The 22,841-nt window shown below is 43.4% G+C and overlaps 1 protein-coding gene across 1 annotated transcript; it reads right to left on the bottom strand.

Annotated features, from left to right (window-relative positions):
* Positions 1-3,411: 3,411 nt before the first annotated feature.
* Positions 3,412-22,841, bottom strand: LOC306971647 (poly(A) polymerase gamma-like; the record flags this gene model as incomplete). The annotated part of the gene is made up of 9 exons (XM_079567988.1): positions 22,471-22,841; positions 17,306-17,464; positions 8,095-8,161; positions 7,945-8,026; positions 5,721-5,830; positions 5,264-5,317; positions 5,087-5,198; positions 4,781-4,870; positions 3,412-3,554 (listed from the first exon to the last, which is right to left on the bottom strand). The coding sequence occupies exons 1-9, from the start codon at positions 22,485-22,487 to the stop codon at positions 3,412-3,414; spliced, it is 834 nt and encodes a 277-aa protein (XP_079424114.1). The 5' UTR covers positions 22,488-22,841.

Raw genomic sequence — 22,841 nt, 5'->3', positions numbered from 1 at the left:
CGGGGATTGAGGTATATATATATGTATATATATGTGTATATCTGTATATAGCGGGACTCACTCGCTGCGGGTGTCCTTGGAGCTGTGGATTGAGGTATATATATATGTGTATATATATGTGTATATGTGTATATATATATATATATATATCTGTATATAGCGGGACTCACTCGCTGCGGGTGTCCTTGGAGCCGGGGAAAGACTGTGGATTGACGTGGGCCAGGTTGATGTACTCGTTTCTCTCCAGGTTTCCCACTAACACTCGGATCTTCGACTCCACCAAACCGATCCTGGACGAGAAGCTTCGTTACAAACACCAGGATCAAATAAAGTTAATCTACACTTTAACACACCCACCATTCTAAGTGGTTTTCTTCTGTGGACGCGCTGGCGCTGAGGACGATGTAATGTCTGTGAATGAGACAAACCATCTTTAGACACGACAAAGGAAATGACCATATGTGAATCACAGCCTTTCGTGCTACACGTGGATACCAAACAAAGTTCATTTTTATTAGGTGCTCTGAAGGGGGCGCTAACGAGCCCCTCTTTAAACTCCCTTTCTCACAACATTCAAGTTAATTCTTTGCTTCCCCCACTGAACTTCTGCTCAAAGCAAGTATGACATAGATCTTGGTAAGTTTACCCTGACCATGATGCTCCATGGAGTCCCATGGAGCATCATGGTCACGTATTCGGTTTTCAGCGTGATCCCCTAAACGGGACAGGGGATTCACGCTGCTCCTGGGCCTTTTCTCCTTTCAGCTTGAGCTGAACTCTTTTCACAATCGAGATCTGGATCGAACCCTTCGCTTTAAGAGCCGCTTAAAGCAATTATTAATCATGACAATGTTCTTTCCTAAAAAGACCAATGGGAAACACTGAAATGTAAAAAGCGATGCCTCGGTGACTCACTTGTACTTCTGGAAGAAGCTGGGCGGCTCGAACAGTTTGGGCCACTCGGCTTTGCCCTGGAGGATCTCGTCGGTGACGCTCAGACCTGCCACAAAGACACGTTTTAATGAAACCGGGCTGGGCTCGGCGGCGAAGGCGTGGTGGACCTACCGTATTTGAACTCCTCGCTCATGATGGTGCGCGTGGAGGTGGACACGTTGTAGGTGGAGTTCTGCTGGGGGTAGGCGGGCGTGATGATGGGCATGAGGTGGTATCTGTCCGAGGGGTTCACCTGGAATACGGCACAGGCGCCACACGCACAGGCACGTTTAATTAACCCTGAACTAACAAGGTGTTCTGTTTTCATCCAGGACAAAGCAGAGGCTCCTCTGAAACTACAACTAAAGCATCGTCTTAACATCTAAAGGAAACCGTTTATTTAACAGCATTAGTCACAAGTTTGGAAACACTTTTTATGTTTTGTCTTTTATGTTTAACCTCTAACCTTAACAGAGTGCATTTTCTACAGTTCGGCTTTACCCATCCAACCACCCACCCTAATGAGAACCATGGCCTCAGATGTGGAGGTGCTGATCCTCATCCCGGCCGCTACACACTCGGCTGCAAACCAGAGCAGCTGAAGGTCCAACAGAACAACATCATCCGCAAACAGCAGAGATGAGACTCTGAGGCTCCCAAACCGGACGCCCTCCGGCCCCTGGCTGCGCCGAGAAGTTCTGTCCATAAAAGTAATGAACAGAACCGGTGACAAAGGGCAGCCCTGAGGAGACCAACACGCACCGGTTTCTCCAGATCCACAAGACACGTGTGGACTGGTTGGGCGAACTCCCCGATGAAGGGTATAGAGCTGGTCAAGTGTGCCACGACCAGGACGGAAACCGTATTGTTCCTCCTGGATCCGAGGTCCGACCATCGGCCGGATCCTCCTCCCCAGCAGGAGAGCAGACCTCACCGGGGAGGCTGAGGAGGGGAGGTTAAAGGCAGATGCCCTGATAAAGATCCTGCTGTGGGATCGAAACACGTCTGTTCCTGTACTGTCTTGTGACTTTGTTGTGTGTCATTGTTAAATGTTCAATGTGAAGTTTCACATCAGCCTGTCTAGGGACAACAGATGGAAATTAGCCTATGGCTAAAATCTGACATATTTACATATTTTATATGTTCATTAATATGTACTGTCCCTACTTAAATAAATAAATAAGTAAGTAAGTAAGTAAGCGCTCAACTTCACTAATAGCCCTTTTCCACCAGGCTGGTGCCGGTGCTGGTTCTGGGCCAGTTCCGGTTTCAGAACCGGTTCTTTCGTTTTCCACTGAAAAAACGCTGGCTCTTGGTTCCAAAATCTGGTGCCGGTCGGGAACCAATTAAAAGCTGGACCAAGAAACGAGCACCAGTGATGTCAGCGGCTGGGGGCGTGGCTCTCTCCTCCAACAAACAATCAATATCAGTTAGTTTGTGCTTAGAACTTCCTGGAGAAACAGTCTCTGTGGAGGAAACTGTTGTTTTGCTCTTTAGCTAAAACAAGAGTTAGAAAGAAGAAACCAAAATGTTAACGGCTGCTGTGACTGAAACATAAACTTATTTTTCTGTATTTTATAACCAGAAGTGGCTGTAGTAAGATGTTACTATCCATGTTTGATGTTGACTTCCCAAAGCGTTGCTATGACAACAGGCACAGCTCTCATTTTGGTGGAAAACCAAGTCAGTCTGGAACCAACCCGGCACCAGAACCAGCCCAGAACCAGCACCTTGGTGGAAAAGCCCTATAAAGGACTTTTAATTTGACCTTCGGAGTCTCTAAGTTTTTCTCACGATTCCACATTCTGAACTCGATTCAATAATTAAGAATGGGAGACACTTTTTGTTTACAAAAAAAATCACAAAATTCTTCTCCACATAAAAACCATAAAACTGAGAAAAGTAACTTTTGCAGTTCGACTTCTCGGTTATTTTCCCCAAAATGAGCTCATTCCGATAAACGCCCTAGGACCGGGATAATGGGGGTCATCCAAAATGGCCGACATCCAACTTGATGTACGTCTGAACCGATGTTTTTGATTCTACGACTTCATTTTTGGATTTCAGAATTTGAAAATAGCAAAAAGAAGGACTCAGGCCTTCAGTGAGAATCAGACATGGTCATTAAAAGTGTTTCCAAACTGTGTAGTTTCCAAAACTCGTTACACCAAACCACACGGACAAAAACAGCACGAGGGACATTTCTTTCCATGTCTTTAATGTGAAAAGGACAGATCTTCAGGCTTTGGAAATGACCACACGAGGAGGAGGAGTTTATTGGGAGAGACACCATGTGAGGACAAAGACGCGTGAACACCCGTAAATTACCCGTTATACTCACTCGAGGGTCCCACACCGGTAAGTTCAGGTTACTGTCCTCGGGCTGTTTCAAAAGCACCGGGTTCGGCCACTCCCTGAGGAACGAGACAGAGGAACCGCAGGTTAGCTTCATCTCAGGCCGTCACCAACACAAAAGTCTCACCATTTGGAGAAGACCAGGAAGAACTTGTGGACGAGCGTCGCGGCCACGGCGTTGGGGTAAAGCTGACACGTCCTGGCCACCAGCATCGCCCACGACACGCCCCCCAGGAAGCCCAGCATGTTGGAGTAGATCCCACGGCCTGAGGAGGAGACGGGGAATCAGAGCCGGGACTTTCACCATACCTGATCCATGCTTTAGTATCGTTATCGGAAAAAGATCAATACCGATACTAAATGATGTCACATCGAACCATAAAACACATTCAAATTAGAATAACTGCCTTTTATAAAATGAGACGAAAACAATGATGGAAATGTGACAAAATGTGAACAAAAATTACAAAAAATTGGATAAAAATTTGACCTAAAAAAATGCAAAAAAAATTACAAAAAATGACAATAAAAATCAAATAAAAATGGAGGAAAAATGTGACAAAAATGTGATAAAAAAATTAACAAAAAAACAACAAAAATGTGACAAAAAACGTCAAAAATTGGAGGAAAATTTGACCAAAAAAATGCTAAAAAATTTAACAAAAAACAAAAATGTTAAAAAAAAAAAGACAAAAAATTGATAAAAATTTGACGAAAAAATGACAAACATGAGATAAAAAATTTACAGAAAAAAATGACAAAAAAGTTACAAAAATGAGTTGAAAACCCAACAAAAAATGATGGAAAAAAAAAATCTGATGACGTGAGGAAAAAGATCCTCTCGGTTCAGGCGGGAGTTAAGAGGTTAAAGAGGGGGTGTTCTGCTTTAAAGAGGGCGTGTTCTGCTTTAAAGAGGGGGTGTTCTGCTTTAAAGAGGGGGTGTTCTGCTTTTGTCAGCCCCATAGCACCAGTCTATATCTCACTACAATGATGACAAACCTTCTGTTGGTCTGTAAATGCAGTAAATTAGAATAACTGCCTTGTATAAAATGTCTCTCTCAAAATGGCTGTAGTGAATGTCTTGAAATAGGCCTCTGTCTCTTTAAGAACCTCTGAGCCTTTAGACACGCCCCCTCCACACGCTGTCTGTGGCATCAGTGGGGAGGGGGTTCTGCTGAGGAGCAGTGGTTGGTTACTCGGCTGGTGACCAAAGCTCGGAGGCGTCTCCAGGAGGTGGGGGCGTTCCTAGGAGGACTCAGGCAAACCTATCCCTAAAATGGCCGCCATCAGAGTTTTTACAGATTACTCAGAAATACGTGAATGTGCCAAGGCAACACTTCAGCCATGTTTTTAATGAGGGAGTGACAGAATAACATGATGGAAAGCTGGAAAAAGTCCATTTTGCAGAATACCCCCCTTTCATAATGTTTCTACAGCAGAAGCTTCACCCTGACGACTCTAAAAGCTGAAGAACCGTTTCCTCTCGACTCACGTTTGGCCCAGAGTTTGATCGCCCGCAGCGTCAGCCGGAAGTTTTCTTTGTTTGGCACCAAATACAGGATTTCATCCGTCACTCTGCAGCCTGTGAACACAACACAGAGCAGTGAGAGCCTGTTGTTCTCCCGGGTCAGGTGGTCAGAGAGTTCCTGAACCTGGATCTGACGAACTGAAGCCGCTCCAGGTCAGAGCAGTGAGTTACACCCGGGTAAAAGACTGTTTGGTTTGGTTTCAAGTGATGATAAACACTGTAGCAGAGGTTTAAAGTATTAAAGCTGTATTCTGGAAGTATTAAAGTTACCGTTGAGGCTCCGGATGCAGCGGATGTCCAGGTTCCTCAGTAAAGAGTCCCCTCTCAGGTCCAGGTTGTCGGGGATGGACTGGAGAGCGAGTCGGGCGAACAACAGGTCGATCTGAAACAAACACAGGATCTTTTCATCTGAAACCAGGAGCCAGAGCAGGAAATAAAAGTGTTTACCTCGATCCCATCGAACTTGAACTTAATCACAGGCACGAAGGCGTCTTCAACCGCCTGAGGAGAAAACACGGTTAACACCAAACTACTGTCGTCTGGACCGGGTCCATCGAGTCGTTTGGAAACACGAGCTCAGCGTCCACGACTCCACGGACCCAGTGCAGGAGAGTAAGGGTGCAACGATGCGTCGACGTCATCGATTACGTAAATACGGGCCCATTTTCCATTTTTAAAAGTTGGGAAAATATAGTTGTAAATAAATAAATGAAAGCCATGCCATTTGGAAACATCAATGTTCTTCATTTTAAATGAAAAAATTAATCGATTAATCGAAGAAATAATCTATAGATGAATCGATAGAAAAATAACCATCAGCTGCAGCCTTACAGGTGACATTAAAGACCGAGAGCTCCACAAACATCCTTAGAACTAAAGAATCACTGCTTTAACCAGGGCTCACCCGCAGGTCCTTGATCTCCTCCAGCTGCTTCAGTTTCTCAAAGAACGACAGGAAAAAGTCTGTCCTCTCCACGTGACGCGGCGCCACACACAGAGCGTCAATGTCGGCTCCTGGACACGAGAAGACATGAGAAAACACGAGAAAACACGTTACAACAATCCCATATCTTCTTCTTTCACCCGGACCCAGAACAGGCCAGACATAACTCCCTCTGGATTCACACTTTAAACTTCTCCGGCGGTTTTTAAAGCAACGTTCCTAAAGCGTGACCTCGACTTGACCTCCTGCTTCAGCTCTGACGGCGCCGCTTCGGAACCTCGCTTGTTCTGAACGTCCAAATGTGTCGGGATCTTAAAGGAACATTTACTCAACAAACCCCAAGTCTCTAATCAGTGTTTCCCCGACCATTACTCTGACAGCGCCCCCTGCCTGTCAGGACTGGAATCACGAGCGTCTTTACCAAATCCGTTCCGCTAATCCTTTCCAGAGTTTGTTTTATACTAGAGCGAGTTTAGCGCTCGGTGACTCAACGCTGTCGTGTTTATTTGGGGAAAACCTCAGAGAAACAGAGACTGGAGCGAGTTTAACCAGAGCGATGAGACGACAGGAAGATTTACATCAAAGCCTTTTGGCACTTCGGAAATACGGAAATGGAGTTTGTGAGTTTAATCGGTTTCACATCAGTCACTGAAGTGAGCTCTGACTTGTAGAAAATCCATTATTTAACCTTCTCATTTTCCTCAGATTCATGTTTAATGTTCATCAGGGACTTCCAGAGTTTATGATCAGACACATGTGGCAGGTCTGTGTTCTGCATAAGCCGGTGCAGGTCTACACAGTAGGACCTAAAACTACCTAACAATAATATATCTGAAGAACATAGTGTTGTTTCTTCATCATCAAACCACGCTCGTGCACGTGTGGCCAAACCGAAACACTGCTCTCATTACAGCCACAAAACAGCCATTTAAGTTAAGGATAATGTATTAGGGCTGCTCGATTATAGAAAAAATAATAATCACGATTATTTTAGTAATAATTGAAATCACACCTGCCCCCTGCTGGCCAGCCCTCACACCTGCCCCCTGCTGGCCAGCCCTCACACCTGTCCAACAGAGCGGCGCGGCCTGATGACATCATCACACAGCGACAATGTTTTTATGTCAAACCAAAGCCTGAGCCTTTAGTGAAATACGAAGGAAACAGAAACAATCATGAAGTAATCAGAGTTTGTTTGAGCTCCTTGATCTGCTCCTGTTTTAGACCTTTCTACTAAACTAAACCAGAGTAAAGGATGTGGAGGCTTCTGAACAGCTGTTCCTTCAGCACAAGGTGAGCTCTGAACAGAGGTTTATCTAAGAGTTTGGTTTAAGACATATTAGTAGATGTTATTCACAGTTCTGTCAGGCTGGTGTTTCAGACGCGTCACACAAACCGCACAGGACGAGCGGGACGAGCGGGAGGGCATCCTTAATAATCCTTTGTTCTCCATTATGCTGTTTTTATGATCGTCTAGTGTAATAATCGAAATCGTCATCGAATTTAGATTAATTGCACAGCCCTATAATGTAAAGAACGCTGGTCACTATCGGGAAAATAAGCTCCTTCAGGGCGAACCGGACTTGGTCTTGTTTCTCCCTGTCGGTGCTTATTTTCCCGATAATGACCAGCGTTCTTTACATTATCCCGCTTATTATTCGTCCATTTTCCAACTGAACACACACAACATAAACTTCGTACACTTTTATGAAGGTCAAAGGTTTATTTAATGACGCCACAAATAGTTCCCAAAAGTTTGCACGTTGCTCGGTAACGTTTTGCTAGGCTAGAAGCAGCTAGGCTAACAGCTAGCCTAGCTACTTAGCTGAAGGTGCAGTTGGAGGAGGTGGTGAATCTCTGGGTAAGTTGAAAGTCAGACTCACGATTCCCCGACTTCTCTCTCAGTGACGGGACAGATAGTGTCGCTGCTACGAACGTGCGGAGTGATATGAAAGCACCAACTCAGACGTCAAATCAACGGAGCTTCTACTGACGCTGTGAAGAGCCGTGTAATAACAGGGAATAAACCCATTCAAAACTGAATAATCTGATAACAGTGTCCAGGCCGTCAGACGCTCAACAACAATAACAGCTCCGTTTGGAGACGACGCTGCCGAGACTTTCACTCAGATTTAAACTAACCGTATTAAAGTGTGAAGAACAGACTAAAGGAGGATTGAAATACCTTTCGTGTGGACTCCGAGGCGATATGACCCAAACGTGAAGATCTTTCCTCCCACGCAGCTGATGGCTGAAGGAGGAAGGTTCTGCAGAGATCGGAACTTCATTAAACACAAGAACACGATACAGACAAAACAGGCTTTCAGAAACGAACCTTGGCTTCACTGATCTCTGCGATCCACTCTTTCACAAAGTTATTTAACTTCCCAAGAACTGCGAGTCTGTGAAGGAGAAGAACACGGGTTAGTGAAGTCACGGCGCCAAAGTTTCAAACTCCACACGGGCTTTTACACCACGGCAAAATCAAAACAGGAGAACTTCAGCGTCCGCACATTTAGTTTAGTTTAGTTTATTTGAGCAATTCCAAGTTCCTAGAAAAGAAAAGAAACACAATAATGCCCAAAAGGGAGTCGGCTGAAGCAAACAGTGCTTATTTAAGCCGACCCTTTAAACGTATTTATAAACTTTAGAGCTGCCGTTCTTTTACATTCCGGTTTGTTCTCTGAGACCAGCTCATTATGGGACAATTAAGATATACATAACCATAATCAACACATGGATTTGGATATAGATACCTGACCATAATCAACACATAGGAAATAAGTTTACATAGTCTTTGGTACAGAATCAGGTTTGGAAAACTGTCTTATTGTACATTCTTAAGTATGGAATGGAATGGTGACAGGTTGTTGCTGCCGTCTGATGCTGCCCCACATAGAACCATCATTGCTATATTTATATACACCTGTACATGGACAGTACGTGCATATATAAACATATGGTTTCCTTCTCATGTGCCTTAAATATTTGTCATCTGTGAGTACATTTCAGTGTGTCCTGGTCTGTGCATTAAAAGAGCAAGATTTTGGCGACCCGGGTACCAGAAAAGTTCACATTAAAGTGAAGATATTACTGCGCGGACGCCAAACTACTCCCGGTATTATTACGCCTCACAATATAGTCCCACCTTTTTATAAATCCACACTGTTTAATTTAGTGTAATTATACTTTATCATGTAACACTTCGCGTAACCATATTTAAAGGGACTAGTTTAAAAATGTTAAAATGATGTATTTTCCCTCCCCTTCACGTTCCTCCATGTCCTCATGTGTAGAATGAGCTCAGGCTTCACCACAACTGCCTCTAACATCCTGTCACTCAGAAAGCTGTTACTTCGGGTCTGAAGTGCCGTCAAGCACGAGCTTAATATAGAAGCTGCAGTTACACATATGACCTGAGGGGGCAGGAGTGAGTATAAAATGGCTAATTTGCATCTAGCCCCTTTAAGGCGAGACACTGCAGGTGAAGAAAAGGGAAATAAATAAATGTAGAGACGTCAATTTGAAGCTTTTGCTGAACATCACAGATATAAATATGAGAAACAAATGTGTTGCATTTTTTCTGTCATTTTATGTTTTCACATAAAAATAAGGCATTTTCAGCATTAAAATGGCCAAAATTGCCTATATTTTGGGCAACGAAATCAAAATAATGAATTGATCCAGATTAAATGGTTTTATTTTATTGACATATTAGTGACTAAGATTTTTTCAGAGGGGATTTTGGATATTTTGTTTAGTTTTTCAATAAACTAATCATCAGTGAAAAAATCTGTAAAAAATCAGATCATTTTTGGGGGGGGGGGTTTCAACTCATTTTTGTAATTTTTTTGGTCAAATAGTGCATTTTTTGTCACTTTTTGTCACATGTTCATCATTTTTTCATCGTTTTTTCATCATTTTTTTGTAAATTTGTTTGTTATTTTATTGTCATTTTTTTGTCATTTTTTTGTCATTTTTTGTCAATTTTTTGTCATTTTTTTGTCATTTTTTTGTCAATTTTTAGTCATTTTTTTTGTCATTTTTTGTCAATTTTTTGTCATTTTTTGTCATTTTTTTGTCAATTTTTTGTCAATTTTTTGTCAATTTTTTGTCATTTTTTTGTCAATTTTTTGTCATTTTTTGTCAATTTTTTGTCATTTTTTGGTCATTTTTTGTCAATTTTTTGTCAATTTTTTGTCGTTTTTTTGTCAAATTTTAATTCCGCCTGTTTTTTTGGTTTCAAAGCTGAATAAATCAGGTTTGGAATTAGAGATTAAAAAATCCCTCTGAAAAAAGCTTCAGAATGTTGTTGTGTCTCAGCCTGTAAAGTGTGGAGTCTGTGGGAGCTTCTATAAGGGCTCAGGCTCTGCCCGAGTGCGGCTTCTCTCATTCAGAGAAAACCAGCCCTGAAGTTTTGTAGCGAGTGCGCATGCTCGGCCCGTTCTTCCACTTTTCCGCTCCAGCGTCTCGTAGGAGGAAAAACACCATATTTGGGTGAAAGCGTCATCACGGGGCCCCTTAGCAGGACACGTGGATGTCAAATCTGTCAATATTTATGAATGAAAACCCGCGGGAAAGACGGCCTTTCTACTTCCGGGTCGCCCCCACCTCGCAGACAAAACATCATCAAATAAACATCATCATTTTTATATCTGACATGAAAACTAAGATGTAAAGGGAGGAAAACAGATACAAATCTCCACTTCCACCACTGCGGGAAACATCAATACTTTCACCTAAAGTGTCTCGCCTTAAATAGGGAAAACGTGGAAGAGCTCGGTAGCTTCTATCTTCACCTGGTTTGGAGCTATAGAGGAGAAGAGGCTAAATGCTAACGCTATAGAGGAGAGAGGGAGAGGCTAAATGCTAACACTATAGAGGAGAGAGGGAGAGGCTAAATGCTAACGCTATAGAGGAGAGAGGGAGAGGCTAAATGCTAACGCTATAGAGGAGAGAGGGAGAGGCTAAATGCTAACGCTATAGAGGAGAGGGGGAGAGGCTAAATGCTAACACTATAGAGGAGAGGGGGAGAGGCTAAATGCTAACGCTATAGAGGGGGAGAGGCTAAATGCTAACACTATAGAGGAGAGGGGGAGAGGCTAAATGCTAACACTATAGAGGAGAGGGGGAGAGGCTAAATGCTAACACTATAGAGGAGAGGGGGAGAGGCTAAATGCTAACACTATAGAGGAGAGGGGGAGAGGCTAAATGCTAACACTATAGAGGAGAGGGGGAGAGGCTAAATGCTAACGCTATAGAGGAGAGAGGGAGAGGCTAAATGCTAACACTATAGAGGAGAGGGGGAGAGGCTAAATGCTAACGCTATAGAGGAGAGGGGGAGAGGCTAAATGCTAACACTATAGAGGAGAGGGGGAGAGGCTAAATGCTAACACTATAGAGGAGAGGGGGAGAGGCTAAATGCTAACGCTATAGAGGGGGAGAGGCTAAATGCTAACACTATAGAGGAGAGGGGGAGAGGCTAAATGCTAACACTATAGAGGAGAGGGGGAGAGGCTAAATGCTAACACTATAGAGGAGAGGGGGAGAGGCTAAATGCTAACACTATAGAGGAGAGGGGGAGAGGCTAAATGCTAACACTATAGAGGAGAGGGGGAGAGGCTAAATGCTAACGCTATAGAGGAGAGAGGGAGAGGCTAAATGCTAACACTATAGAGGAGAGGGGGAGAGGCTAAATGCTAACGCTATAGAGGAGAGGGGGAGAGGCTAAATGCTAACACTATAGAGGAGAGAGGGAGAGGCTAAATGCTAACACTATAGAGGAGAGAGGGAGAGGCTAAATGCTAACGCTATAGAGGGGGAGAGGGGGAGAGGCTAAATGCTAACGCTATAGAGGAGAGGGGGAGAGGCTAAATGCTAACGCTATAGAGGAGAGGGGGAGAGGCTAAATGCTAACGCTATAGAGGAGAAAGGGAGAGGCTAAATGCTAACGCTATAGAGGAGAGGGGGAGAGGCTAAATGCTAACGCTATAGAGGGGGAGAGGGGGAGAGGCTAAATGCTAACGCTATAGAGGAGAGGGGGAGAGGCTAAATGCTAACACTATAGAGGAGAAAGGGAGAGGCTAAATGCTAACACTATAGAGGAGAGAGGGAGAGGCTAAATGCTAACACTATAGAGGAGAGGGGGAGAGGCTAAATGCTAACACTATAGAGGAGAGGGGGAGAGGCTAAATGCTAACGCTATAGAGGAGAGGGGGAGAGGCTAAATGCTAACGCTATAGAGGGGGAGAGGGGGAGAGGCTAAATGCTAACGCTATAGAGGAGAGGGGGAGAGGCTAAATGCTAACGCTATAGAGGAGAGGGGGAGAGGCTAAATGCTAACGCTATAGAGGAGAGGGGGAGAGGTTAAATGCTAACGCTATAGAGGGGGAGAGAGGGAGAGGCTAAATGCTAACGCTATAGAGGAGAGGGGGAGAGACTAAATGCTAACGCTATAGAGGAGAGAGGGAGAGACTAAATGCTAACGCTATAGAGGGGGAGAGGCTAAATGCTAACACTATAGAGGAGAGAGGGAGAGACTAAATGCTAACGCTATAGAGGAGAGGAGGAGAGGCTAAATGCTAACACTATAGAGGAGGGGGGAGAGGCTAAATGCTAACGCTATAGAGGGGGAGAGGCTAAATGCTAACACTATAGAGGAGAGGGGGACAGGCTAAATGCTAACACTATAGAGGAGAGGGGGAGAGGCTAAATGCTAACACTATAGAGGAGAGAGGGAGAGGCTAAATGCTAACACTATAGAGGAGAGGGGGAGAGGCTAAATGCTAACGCTATAGAGGAGAGGGGGAGAGGCTAAATGCTAACGCTATAGAGGAGAGAGGGAGAGGCTAAATGCTAACGCTACAGAGGAGAGGGGGACAGGCTAAATGCTAACGCTATAGAGGAGAGAGGGAGAGGCTAAATGCTAACGCTATAGAGGAGAGAGGGAGAGGCTAAATGCTAACGCTATAGAGGGGGAGAGGGGGAGAGGCTAAATGCTAACGCTATAGAGGAGAGAGGGAGAGGCTAAATGCTAACGCTATAGAGGAGAGGGGGAGAGGCTAAATGCTAACGCTATAGAGGGGGAGAGGGGGAGAGGCTAAATGCTAACACTATAGAGGAGAGAGGGAGAGGCTAAATGCTAACGCTATAGAGGAGAGGGGGAGAGGCTAAATGCTAACGCTATAGAGGGGGAGAGGGGGAGAGGCTAAATGCTAACGCTATAGAGGGGGAGAGGGGGAGAGGCTAAATGCTAACGCTATAGAGGAGAGAGGGACAGGCTAAATGCTAACGCTATAGAGGAGAGGAGGAGAGGCTAAATGCTAACGCTATAGAGGAGAGGAGGAGAGGCTAAATGCTAACACTATAGAGGAGAGAGGGAGAGGCTAAATGCTAACACTATAGAGGAGAGAGGGAGAGGCTAAATGCTAACACTATAGAGGAGAGAGGGAGAGGCTAAATGCTAACGCTATAGAGGAGAGAGGGAGAGGCTAAATGCTAACACTATAGAGGAGAGGGGGAGAGGCTAAATGCTAACGCTATAGAGGGGGAGAGGCTAAATGCTAACGCTATAGAGGAGAGGGGGAGAGGCTAAATGCTAACACTATAGAGGAGAGAGGGAGGGGCTGAATGCTAACACTATAGAGGAGAGAGGCTAAATGCTAACACTATAGAGGAGAGGGGGAGAGGCTAAATGCTAACGCTATAGAGGAGAGGGGGAGAGGCTAAATGCTAACACTATAGAGGAGAGGGGGAGAGGCTAAATGCTAACACTATAGAGGAGAGAGGGAGAGGCTAAATGCTAACACTATAGAGGAGAGAGGGAGAGGCTGAATGCTAACACTATAGAGGAGAGGGGGAGAGGCTAAATGCTAACGCTATAGAGGAGAGAGGGAGAGGCTAAATGCTAACGCTATAGAGGAGAGGGGGAGAGGCTGAATGCTAACACTATAGAGGAGAGGGGGAGAGGCTAAATGCTAACACTATAGAGGAGAGAGGGAGAGGCTAAATGCTAACACTATAGAGGAGAGAGGGAGGGGCTAAATGCTAACGCTATAGAGGAGAGAGGGAGAGGCTAAATGCTAACGCTATAGAGGAGAGGGGGAGAGGCTAAATGCTAACACTATAGAGGAGAGAGGGAGAGGCTAAATGCTAACGCTATAGAGGAGAGAGGGAGAGGCTAAATGCTAACACTATAGAGGAGAGGGGGAGAGGCTAAATGCTAACGCTATAGAGGAGAGGGGGAGAGGCTAAATGCTAACGCTATAGAGGGGGAGAGGGGGAGAGGCTAAATGCTAACGCTATAGAGGAGAGGGGGAGAGGCTGAATGCTAACACTATAGAGGAGAGAGGGAGAGGCTAAATGCTAACACTATAGAGGAGAGAGGGAGAGGCTAAATGCTAACGCTATAGAGGAGAGGGGGAGAGGCTAAATGCTAACACTATAGAGGAGAGGGGGAGAGGCTAAATGCTAACACTATAGAGGAGAGGGGGACAGGCTAAATGCTAACACTATAGAGGAGAGAGGGAGAGGCTAAATGCTAACACTATAGAGGAGAGAGGGAGAGGCTAAATGCTAACGCTATAGAGGAGAGGGGGAGAGGCTAAATGCTAACACTATAGAGGAGAGGGGGAGAGGCTAAATGCTAACACTATAGAGGAGAGAGGGAGAGGCTAAATGCTAACGCTATAGAGGAGAGGGGGAGAGGCTAAATGCTAACACTATAGAGGAGAGGGGGAGAGGCTAAATGCTAACGCTATAGAGGAGAGAGGGAGAGGCTAAATGCTAACACTATAGAGGAGGGGGGAGAGGCTAAATGCTAACACTATAGAGGAGAGGGGGAGAGGCTAAATGCTAACGCTATAGAGGAGAGGGGGAGAGGCTAAATGCTAACGCTATACAGGAGAGGGGGAGAGGCTAAATGCTAACACTATAGAGGAGAGGGGGAGAGGCTAAATGCTAACGCTATAGAGGAGAGGGGGAGAGGCTAAATGCTAACGCTATACAGGAGAGGGGAGAGGCTAAATGCTAACACTATAGAGGAGAGAGGGAGAGGCTAAATGCTAACACTATAGAGGAGGGGGGAGAGGCTAAATGCTAACGCTATAGAGGAGAGAGGGAGAGGCTAAATGCTAACACTATAGAGGAGGGGGGGAGAGGCTAAATGCTAACGCTATAGAGGAGAGAGGGAGAGGCTAAATGCTAACGCTATAGAGGAGAGAGGGAGAGGCTAAATGCTAACGCTATAGAGGAGAGAGGGAGAGGCTAAATGCTAACGCTATAGAGGAGAGAGGGAGAGGCTAAATGCTAACACTATAGAGGAGAGGGGGAGAGGCTAAATGCTAACGCTATAGAGGAGAGAGGGAGAGGCTAAATGCTAACACTATAGAGGAGAGGGGGAGAGGCTAAATGCTAACACTATAGAGGAGAGAGGCTAAATGCTAACACTATAGAGGAGAGAGGGAGGGGCTAAATGCTAACACTATAGAGGAGAGGGGGAGAGGCTAAATGCTAACACTATAGAGGAGAGGGGGAGAGGCTAAATGCTAACGCTATAGAGGAGAGAGGGAGAGGCTAAATGCTAACGCTATAGAGGAGAGAGGGAGAGGCTTAATGCTAACACTATAGAGGAGAGAGGGAGAGGCTAAATGCTAACACTATAGAGGAGAGGGGGAGAGGCTAAATGCTAACACTATAGAGGAGAGGGAGAGAGGCTAAATGCTAACACTATAGAGGAGAGAGGGAGAGGCTAAATGCTAACACTATAGAGGAGAGAGGGAGAGGCTAAATGCTAACACTATAGAGGAGAGAGGGAGAGGCTAAATGCTAACGCTATAGAGGAGAGAGGGAGAGGCTAAATGCTAACGCTATAGAGGAGAGAGGGAGAGGCTAAATGCTAACACTATAGAGGAGAGGGGGAGAGGCTAAATGCTAACACTATAGAGGAGAGGGGGAGAGGCTAAATGCTAACGCTATAGAGGAGAGAGGGAGAGGCTAAATGCTAACGCTATAGAGGAGAGAGGGAGAGGCTAAATGCTAACACTATAGAGGAGGGGGGAGAGGCTAAATGCTAACGCTATAGAGGAGAGAGGGAGAGGCTAAATGCTAACGCTATAGAGGAGAGAGGGAGAGGCTAAATGCTAACGCTATAGAGGAGAGAGGGAGAGGCTAAATGCTAACACTATAGAGGAGAGGGGGAGAGGCTAAATGCTAACGCTATAGAGGAGAGAGGGAGAGGCTAAATGCTAACACTATAGAGGAGAGGGGGAGAGGCTAAATGCTAACACTATAGAGGAGAGAGGCTAAATGCTAACACTATAGAGGAGAGGGGGAGAGGCTAAATGCTAACACTATAGAGGAGAGGGGGAGAGGCTAAATGCTAACACTATAGAGGAGAGGGGGAGAGGCTAAATGCTAACGCTATAGAGGAGAGAGGGAGAGGCTAAATGCTAACGCTATAGAGGAGAGAGGGAGAGGCTAAATGCTAACACTATAGAGGGGGAGAGGGAGAGGCTAAATGCTAACACTATAGAGGAGGGGGGAGAGGCTAAATGCTAACGCTATAGAGGAGAGAGGGAGAGGCTAAATGCTAACACTATAGAGGAGAGAGGGAGAGGCTAAATGCTAACACTATAGAGGAGGGGGGAGAGGCTAAATGCTAACGCTATAGAGGAGAGAGGGAGAGGCTAAATGCTAACACTATAGAGGAGAGAGGGAGAGGCTAAATGCTAACACTATAGAGGAGAGGGGGAGAGGCTAAATGCTAACACTATAGAGGAGAGGGGGAGAGGCTAAATGCTAACGCTATAGAGGAGAGAGGGAGAGGCTAAATGCTAACACTATAGAGGAGAGAGGGAGAGGCTAAATGCTAACGCTATAGAGGAGAGAGGGAGAGGCTAAATGCTAACACTATAGAGGAGAGGGGGAGAGGCTAAATGCTAACACTATAGAGGAGAGAGGGAGAGGCTAAATGCTAACACTATAGAGGAGAGAGGGAGAGGCTAAATGCTAACGCTATAGAGGAGAGAGGGAGAGGCTAAATGCTAACACTATAGAGGAGAGGGGGAGAGGCTAAATGCTAACACTATAGAGGAGAGAGGGAGAGGCTAAATGCTAACGCTATAGAGGAGAGGGGAGAGGCTAAATGCTAACGCTATAGAGGAGAGAGGGAGGGGCTGAATGCTAACACTATAGTGGAGAGAGGGAGAGGCTAAATGCTAACACTACAGAGGAGAGGGGGAGAGGCTAAATGCTAACACTATAGAGGAGAGAGAGAGAGGCTAAATGCTAACGCTATAGAGGAGAGAGGGAGAGGCTAAATGCTAACACTATAGAGGAGAGAGGGAGAGGCTAAATGCTAACGCTATAGAGGAGAGAGGGAGAGGCTAAATGCTAACACTATAGAGGAGAGGGGGAGAGGCTAAATGCTAACGGCCGTCTGTGTTTACGTGACTGAGGACACGCGTGAAGACCAGACAGGTACACATGAACTCGTCTAAGGTAAGCACAGATCTCAGAATGGAAAAACCTGTTCCTTTAAAGAGCACCTGTGGTTGAGCTCCTCCTCGTCCTCGAACACCCCGAAAGGCTTCATGGCGTCGCACAGTTTGTTGGTGTACTGGTGGTCGATGTCCCGCGGCGGCGCCAGGCTGATGGCGGAGGTGATGCCATAGTGTTTGGGAGGCTGCTGCCCACTAGGCACAGGACTGGGCACAACAAGGAGGAGGGTTAGCTTTGGAATCTGTGAAATTATAACACTGCTCAACATTTTATTTGCTGAAGTTTCCCGTTTTGTCACTCGTCTTCCCACTGTTTTTGTTCCTGCTTTAGCGGCGTTAGAACATAATCCTGGAGCATCAAAATGACCCTGTTCCATTTCAACCTAATACACGAAGACAGAAGAAGAAACTAAAGTGTAAATAATCAGCTACATAAAAACAGAGCCTGATACGATGAACTGAGCCCAAAACAAAACAAGGTCAGCGCTGGAGGAACGTTAGGAATTCACTGTTGAGCTGCAGATAAACTTCTGAACTTCTGTCTGAACCTTTTCTCCTCAAGCTCCTGGATCAGAGCGTCAACACGGAGACGACGAGGACGAAAAACACGACAAATGAACGAGAAAAAGTGAGATTTAACTTACAGTAGGGCTGTGCAATTAATCGAAATTCGATTACGATTTCGATTACAACAGTAAACGATTACAAAATTAGCATAATCGCAAAAAATCGATTATATTTTTTTTTCTTCAATTTATTTACTTTTTTAATGCTTTTTTTTCTTCAAATTTTTAATTTTGTCACTTTTTTGCTGGATTTTTGTCTTTTTTTTTTTTGCTGGATTTTTGTCTTTTTTTGCTGGATTTTTGTCTTTTTTTGCTGGATTTTTGTCTTTTTTTGCTGGATTTTTGTCTTTTTTTGATGGATTTTTGTCACTTTTTTGATGGATTTTTGTCTTTTTTCTGCTGGATTTTTGTCACTTTTTTATGGATTTTTGTCACTTTTTTATGGATTTTTGTCATTTTTTTGCTGGATTTTTGTCTTTTTTTGATGAATTTTTGTCACTTTTTTTGATGGATTTTTGTCATTTTTTTTCTGGATTTTTGTCTTTTTTCTGCTGGATTTTTGTCACTTTTTTGCTGGATTTTTGTCACTTTTTTGCTGGACTTTTGTCTTTTTTTTTTAAAGGCAACAAATAATCGTTTGAATAATCGTGATTTCAATTATGACAAAAATAATCGTGATTATTATTTTTTCAATAATCGAGCCGCCCTAACTTACAATGTGACCAAACAAGCCACAAAAGAGCAACAAAAAAGTTATAAAAACACGCCGGAAAAGCAACAACGAAAAAGTGACAAAAAACTAGGGCTGCAGCTCACGACTATTGTGATAATCGATTCATCTACCGATTATTTTCACGATTAATCGCTTGGCTCTGAAAGGTGATGGAAATTGAATGTTTACGATTCTTTGACCACATGAAGCTAAAGTGGCGCCGCTTGAGGACACGTGGATGGAGCAAACTTAAAGTAAACATTTGCAGGAGGCTCTTTGTGCTAATTCTGCTTTGATTGGACGAGACAAACGACGGATATTTATGAAATTTACAATGTACAAAACACTGCAGACCCGAACTTTAAAAACAAAGTAGGTTTTCATCCAAAACACACAATCGTCATGTCATTTTTGCTCCATTTTAGTCTGTGTTCACTAGAAAACGATTAATCGATTACTGAAATAGTTGACAACTATTTTAGTAATCGATTAGTTGTCGATTAATCAATTAGTTTCAGTCCTACAAAAAAACCATCGAAGCGGCAACAAATGAGACAAAAACGTGCCGGAAAAGCAACAACAACAAAACTAAAATCACTTTTTCGGTTCGTTTTCCCAGACACTAAGGTTAGAGATGTTAAAGATCTTCTACCTTTACATGTTTCAGCGCCCTCTGCAGGCCGTCATCAGTAAAGGTGAAAGATCTTTAACACCTCTAACCTTAGTGTCTGGCAAAACCAACCTAAAAAGTGATACTAGAAACACAAGTCGACACAATGAACGTTACGAAACAGAACTAAAAAGCGATGAAAGAGGCAGAATCAATCTCTGTCCAGTCCCTTTGGTAATAAATGTGTTTATATTGATTTTTGTCTTTTTTTATGGATTTTTGTCTTTTTTTTTAATGGATTTTGTCACTTTTTGATGGATTTTTGTCTTTTTTTTTTTAATGGATTTTTGTCTTTTTTTGATGGATTTTTGTCACTTTTTTGATGGATTTTTGTCTTTTTTTTAATGGATTTTTGTCTTTTTTTTTTAATGGATTTTTGTCTTTTTTGATGGATTTTTGTCTTTTTTTTGATGGATTTTTGTCTTTTTTGATGGATTTTTGTCTTTTTTTGATGGATTTTTGTCTTTTTTTGATGGATTTTTGTCTTTTTTGATGGATTTTTGTCTTTTTTTGATGGATTTTTGTCTTTTTTTGATGGATTTTTGTCTTTTTTTGATGGATTTTTGTCTTTTTTTTATGGATTTTTGTCACTTTTTTTTTTTTAAAGGCAACAAATAATCGTTTGAATAATCGTGATTTCAATTATGACAAAAATAATCGTGATTATTATTTTATATTGGTTTGAAAGATTTGCTCAATAAGCTATTTATGAATGGAAAGACTCAAAGCTCAATATAAATGTGTCAGAATCAGAATCTGGAACATCCTTGTGTGAAGAACCTTCCAGATGTGGTCGAGTGGAGTCTGTAAAGTGTCTGCAGGAGCAAGTGGAGATGGCCTTGAAATGATCAAACCTTGAATAACCCGCCTGAACAGAGCACAAAGTGTCAAAATAACAACAAAATGAGATGAAAACGAGGATGAAAACCCAACAAGGAACTGATGGAGAAAAAAAGTCCAAAAAGTGACGACAATGTGAGGAAAAAGATCTGTTTAGGCTGTTTGTTCTGTAGGGTTAGCGTCAGTGTTAATGTCGTCGACTAAAATATTCAGTCTTAATTTTAGTCAAAGTGATATTTTCGTGACTAAAATTGGACTAAAACTAAATTAAAAGTTTCTCATGAGACTAAAACTGTGACTAAAATGTCCAGATATTTGAGTCGACTAAAATCAGACTAAATAAAAATGAAAAGGAGAGACTAAAATCATCCAAACTTGTATTGAGCGTCTGAAAGAGCCTCAGATCATGTTTAAAGGATCAGCTCTGAGCTTTGTTCATGTGGAGCAGAAACATGAAGCAGAGGAACAACATTAAACATGAATGGACGAAAAAGGGATAAGAAATTGACTAAAAAAAATGCGAATAATTTGACGAAGAAGTGACGAAAAATGACAAAAATCTGACAAAAAATGGAGAAAAATTTGACAAATATTGACAAAAATTTGACAAAAAAGTGAGAAAAAAATGGACGAAAAAATGGACAAAAAAGTGAGAAAAAAATGACAAAAATTTGACAAAAAACGGAGAAAAATTTGACAAAAAAGTGAGAAAAATTTGTGGAAAAATTGAGAAGAAATGGACGAAAAAGTGATAAGAATTTGACCAAAAAATGCGAATAATTTGACGAAAAATGACAAAAATTTGACAAAAAGTGAAAAAAATGGACGAAAAAATTGACAAAAAAGTGAGAAAAAAATGGCAAAAATTGACAAAAAACGGAGAAAAATTTGACAAAAAAGTGAAAAAAATTTGTGGAAAAATTGATGAAGAAATGGACGAAAAAGTGATAAGAATTTGACAAAAAAATGTCAAAAAAATGTCAAATTCTAAATGCGAATAATTGGGGGGAAAAAGTCACAAAAAATGTAGAAAAAATGACAAAAATTGACAAAAAATGACACAAATTTGACAAAAAAATGAGAAAAAAATTGAGAAAAAATTTACAAAAAAATGAGAAAATGTTGACAAAAAGTGACAAAAATTGACAAAAAAAGTGAAAAAAAATGGACGAAACTTTGACAAAAATGAGACGACTGCCCGACAAAAAAAAGTGATGAAAAAAATCTGCCGTGAGGAAAAAGATCCATTTAGTTTTGTAGGTCTTTCAAATGAGGCGTTACTCTGGCCTACAGGATTTGGGTAAAGCTGAACTGGAGAAAATGCTCTCGGTTCAGGCGGGAGTTAAGAGGTTAATAAATAGTATTTTGGGGTACATTTTGTCCCTCAGCGCCCCCTCACTAAAACATCTCCCCACGGCTCTGAAAGGGCGTGAGAGGGAGATGAAAGTAAAAGTATTTGACAATCCCACCGTTTCAGCAAAACATTGGAAATATGATTATAATCAATATTATCAATGCAAAGTCCACTCAATTAGTCTTAATTTTGGTCGACTAAAACTAAACTAAAATACGTCAAAATTAACACTGCTTAGCGTTCAAATGAGGCGCTGCACTGGCCTGTAGATTGACCTCGTGGATTTGGGTAAAGCTGAATGGCATTCCGGAGCAGACACATCACGTATCATCATATTATATTGTTTACTCTCACACAACAGAGCGTTTCTGTGGGTCATGACTTTTGTTTACAGCGGAACAAAGCCAGGAATGCGTCTCCTACAACCTTTACAAACCCTTCACCTGCTTCACCTGCACACGTGAGGCCAGTGAAACGCCTCATTTGAAAGCTAAGACCCACTAAAACGATCTACGATTTCTCCTCGTTAAGTCTCCATACGGTTGCCACAGTTTTAGTCGCGTTTTTGTGTTTTTTTTCACGTTTTGATCTTTGTTTACGTCGCGTTTTCATCCCTGTTGTGACCCCTCTCTTCGTGGAGCTTTTAGATTGGGGTAAAGCCTGGACACCTGGATGATAACTGAAGATAATGTGCTCGGTTCAGGCGGGGGTTAAGAGGTTATTGGTCTGTAAAGTGCGGTAACCAGGGGAAGCTAATTTAGCCAAAGAGAAAAGTTAGCATCACCGGCTAGCACTACACAGAGAACCGGTCAAACGGTGAAACAACGAGGAAAACCGACACATTTAGATGAGTTTTTAAGCAAACCAGCCTGGGATGGTCACACAAAGTCAATCAGATGAATAAAACACGCGATATTGTAAAGGAAACCCCGGGTCGCGGCCCGTGTTTAGTTGTTATGACAGTCGGCTAGCGGTTAGCATCGTTAGCATGTAGCCTATTCTTTCGAGTTTCTGCAAAAAAGCGCAGAAAAACGCGGTTCAAACGCGTTTTTCTGCGAAGGCTCCACTCACCCCGACATTTCTTTCATGACACTCCGGCAGACTCGCGTCGTCCCGCTCTCCGTACGCGCGCAGAAAACAGAAACAAAGTCCGCCGAGTGGCTGCCCGAGAATGCTATGCTAACAGCCGCGAACCGGAATCACTTGTTTATAACGCGAAATCTCTGCTCCAAATCCAGAGTTACCGCGCATATCTGGGTCTACGTGCGCGGGGGGCACGCCGGGGGCTGCGGTACCGGAGGATCGGGCGGTCCCGGAGCGGTCCCGCCGGGGGCTTGGGTCAGAAATCCGAGGGTTTGTTTTCGCTGCACACGCTTTAGCTTTAGCTTTAGCAGCAGAAGCGGCGCGCACAGAAGCGACCGGGGATCACGTGACTGCCGCGA

The sequence above is a fragment of the Gobius niger genome (genome assembly GCF_951799975.1).
Source record: "Gobius niger genome assembly, chromosome: 12".
In the NCBI taxonomy this organism is placed as follows: domain Eukaryota; kingdom Metazoa; phylum Chordata; class Actinopteri; order Gobiiformes; family Gobiidae; genus Gobius; species Gobius niger.
Note: the sequence above shows the minus strand (reverse complement) of the source record. Positions and strands in the feature narration are given on the sequence as shown.